This window comes from Pteropus alecto, unplaced genomic scaffold, assembly GCF_000325575.1.
Source record: "Pteropus alecto unplaced genomic scaffold, ASM32557v1 scaffold3, whole genome shotgun sequence".
Lineage (NCBI taxonomy): Eukaryota > Metazoa > Chordata > Mammalia > Chiroptera > Pteropodidae > Pteropus > Pteropus alecto.
Window position 1 is genome coordinate 60617604 of NW_006442484.1, and position 3558 is coordinate 60621161.

The 3558-nt window shown below is 34.1% G+C and overlaps 1 protein-coding gene across 1 annotated transcript; it reads right to left on the bottom strand.

Moving 5' to 3' along the window:
• On the bottom strand, window positions 1-3558 carry CUNH2orf66 (chromosome unknown C2orf66 homolog). The gene is made up of 4 exons (XM_006921465.3): window positions 3321-3558; window positions 3026-3158; window positions 1734-1932; window positions 1-321 (listed from the first exon to the last, which is right to left on the bottom strand). The coding sequence occupies exons 1-3, from the start codon at window positions 3401-3403 to the stop codon at window positions 1753-1755; spliced, it is 396 nt and encodes a 131-aa protein (XP_006921527.2). The 5' UTR covers window positions 3404-3558; the 3' UTR covers window positions 1-321; window positions 1734-1752.

Consider the following 3558-nt stretch of genomic DNA (forward strand, 5'->3'; position numbering starts at 1 on the left):
GTAAATACATATAAGACAAACTTAAAAGAAACATGTAATTGAGAAGATCATCCTTTCTTTTGACTTCATGGTGTTTTTGTAACTCTTGCAGATATGTACGGTGCTCTACATTGATATTTATGGTTATAGAATGGAAAAAACACCAAAAATATGTACATAAGTTGCCTATGTCTCAAGAGTCAATCTATTTATATGTAAGTCTAGAAATGTAGAATAAAATCATTGCAAATTGACAAAAGTGGAGGAGGGGAAGTTTACCATGACCATGATTTAGTTTTTCTAGTAAGAGTCTTCATCTGTAGTTTTAAAGTAGCCAGACACCTGAAAGAACAAGAAAATGTTATAATGACATAGAAAATGAAGACTGTACAGTTAACACAAAGACTCAAATATCAACATATTTCAACAAAAACTCTTTTTGTCTTCATTTTCTAATCAGTTATTTTAGGAAAAGAGAGCTTGTAATTATGAAATATTCTCCAAATCAGAAGCTTCGCTTATTTCACAAAGTTGAATAATTCCCATTATATTTCACCACCAACAACTGGGTGCTTTCTCTGTTTCCTGCCTTCAAACATTATCTCGTTCCATGCTCACATGAAAGTATATATTTGATATTTTCTCTGATACTTTTTATGAGTTAGAGATTAGTATCTGCAATTTATAGATGAAGAAACTAAGGCTTACAAGCAAATTGTCTGCAAGACTGTCTCAGACTAAAGCAGGTACTGTGTATCCATAACTATTTTCTGTTTTAGTGTCTGATTGCCTAAAGTTTAAGTGTGAAAGGTAGTCAAGGGAACACTTTATGAATATCTTGTTTCTCTATTTTATGTTCTCATTGTAGGACAGTTTTCAAGTGAATATGCCACATGGTAAGTTGTATTTTCTTTTTAGAATAACATCATTATTTTTAAAAAATCACATTTAAAAGAACTGATCAAAATCCTTTCACATGCACAATAAAGTGCAACAGTGGTATGCTTCCTCACAATTTCATTCCTACCCTTGTGGAAGAATGGGAGTACATTTTAATTATGATTCAGTTCTCTTTATTATTTGGCTGAACAAAAAGCTAATAGACTAGAATCATAATGTATTTTTCTGGAATGCACCATTAATACCTGTTTTTTTTAAGGGTAGGCATTTATTTGCTAGGAATGCTAAAGTAATAATAAAACTCAAATCTTAAGTATAAATAAATTTATACTATTTTTCCTATGAAAAATTTCATTTTTACTAATATTTTACCTTTTTTTTTCCCTGTAGATGAGGAAGTTCAAGCTCAAATATATGCTTATTATTTTTTCCTAAAAAGAACTGTTATTTTAACATCACTTCCTATTTCATTCAACTGCACAATTTGACATATCTTTTTATATATGATTTTCCATATAACTTAGCTATATGACCTGGTCTGGAAAAAAAGGGTATAGATAAAAGTATGTGGTATTCTATTATATTTAATAATCTTATTAAGAGTGATAATTCTATTTTAATATATCTCTTCCCAGAAAACTATGATTAAAAAAATTATAAATGTCATTTCTTTTTAAAACCAGACCAAGAAATATCTAAACCAAATCCAAATATTACCAGTGATATGCATCTTCTGATGTAAGCACTTATTTCTTTGAGAAAATAACATCATTTTACAAATAATATTTTCAAAATCTCTTTATGACTGAGTTGTATGTTTGGACAGATCCTGGGAATAAAGGGATAACTTTTACCTGCTCTCAGAAGAAACATTCAGCCTTTGAAGTAATTGGGAAAGGAGTTTTTCTGCTCTTCATAATCTGCAAATGCAGAGGCAATAAATTCTGATTGGAAGGAGAGAGGTCTGGGATTCTCGTTCATGGAGAAAGTACTTGGAAACTTTTTAAGATCAAGACCTCTTCCCTTAAAATACTCCTGAAGGGTTCTGAAAAACTGAAGAAAGAAAATATTCAATTGCCATATATAAATTAAACACCAAAAATACTCAAAAATGGATATTCCCCCCCCCCTCTTTTTTTCCTCTGGATTGACTTTAGGGCTTATCTAGGAGGCAAGAGGTGGAAAACTGGGAAACAGAAGGACAGCTTTGGCTACTCCTTCCCCTCCCCCTGCTCTGTCCTCCGCTTGGCTTCTTTCCAACATTTCAACCCTAAGCAAGATTATTCACCATTCTTGGTGGAAATAGAGAGAGGAATATCAACTATTTAACAGCACCACAGAGTTCATTGTAAACCACCTCTGAGTAGCAACGTCAGAGAGTAAATTGAACTACACAGTGATGAGAGTTGGTGCCTCCACTCTGACTAAAAATAAGATTCCAGTCGTTGTCTTCTGAAATAGTTTCTTTTCAGACATGTGTTTTTCAGCTTCCCTTTAGGAAATGAATACATAGAAGCTGTGCAAAGGGCTATTTGTTTTTACCCTATATTGTTATATTTCACATCATTTTCTTTAGGAAAACTGTATTTTGAAATAGTAATGTCAGCGTGTTTATTGTACTTGGCATATTTTTTAAAAGAGCATTTTTATACATAGCTCATATTGTATTTCTTAGATAATTTTATGTTGAAAATAATGCCTGGTAAATTGATAAGAAGGCAGGTCATCTTTCAGTTTTTGCAGCTGAGCTTTGCAAGTGTTGGTTATCTGAGAATCTGTTTTATTATCAGTTCAATCTAAACTGTGCAAAAAGCAATTCTGTTACGCTCTTGATTTTGTGTATTAGAAATCGAGGCTGTAAAGTCAATGTGTATAAGATCATTTACAAATGTAATGTGCTGTGTGTGTACAAGATCATTTCTAAATATAAATTTGTTTCTCTGTACAGAAACAAATGTAAATTGGCCAGAGAAACAATAGGATGCCAGCTACTAGGCGAGCAAAACTCTCACCTGGTCCTCCCGGGGAATCTTCTCAGCCCTTGGGAGCCCCTGTGCACTGTGCTCTAGCAGAGTGCATTGTGCAGAAATCCAGAGTGGTGCCAACTTCACCCTGCAGCCCAGCATGCCCCAGTGTATGTTCTCACCAGATCTCGGTTTCTAGGGTTGTTTAGTGGCTTCCATTTCTCTTTGTTTCTCAGTGTGGCTCCATGTACAGGTCCAAGTATCACCAGAGCAACACACAGCAGCAGGAACATTGTGGGCATGGTGAGAACGAAGCTGAGTGAAAGGAAGGATCAGAGAAATGTAGATGGTCGGTGGGGGCAGGGGGGGTGGTGGGTGAGAAGAGACATAGAAGAGAAGGGAGGACAAAAGTAAAAAAGAGAAAGAAGAAACATTTTTAAAGGGAGTCAAGGAAAAAGAAATAGTATATTGGTTCACCTGAATTTTGTAGCCTTCTTTTTTCTAAGTTCACTTGCAAATGAGACCTCCAAAATCCAGTTGATGAGCTTAAAGGAGTCCATGATGACGAGAACATTATACAATGATAAGCAAAGTCATTATGAATACAACCTACAAAGTCTGAGTATGCCTTTTCAGTCTTGAAAAAATACACTTTGTTACCATCAAAGAAAATGAAATTCTTAAACAAAAAATTAAAAAGCACCCAAAACCAATC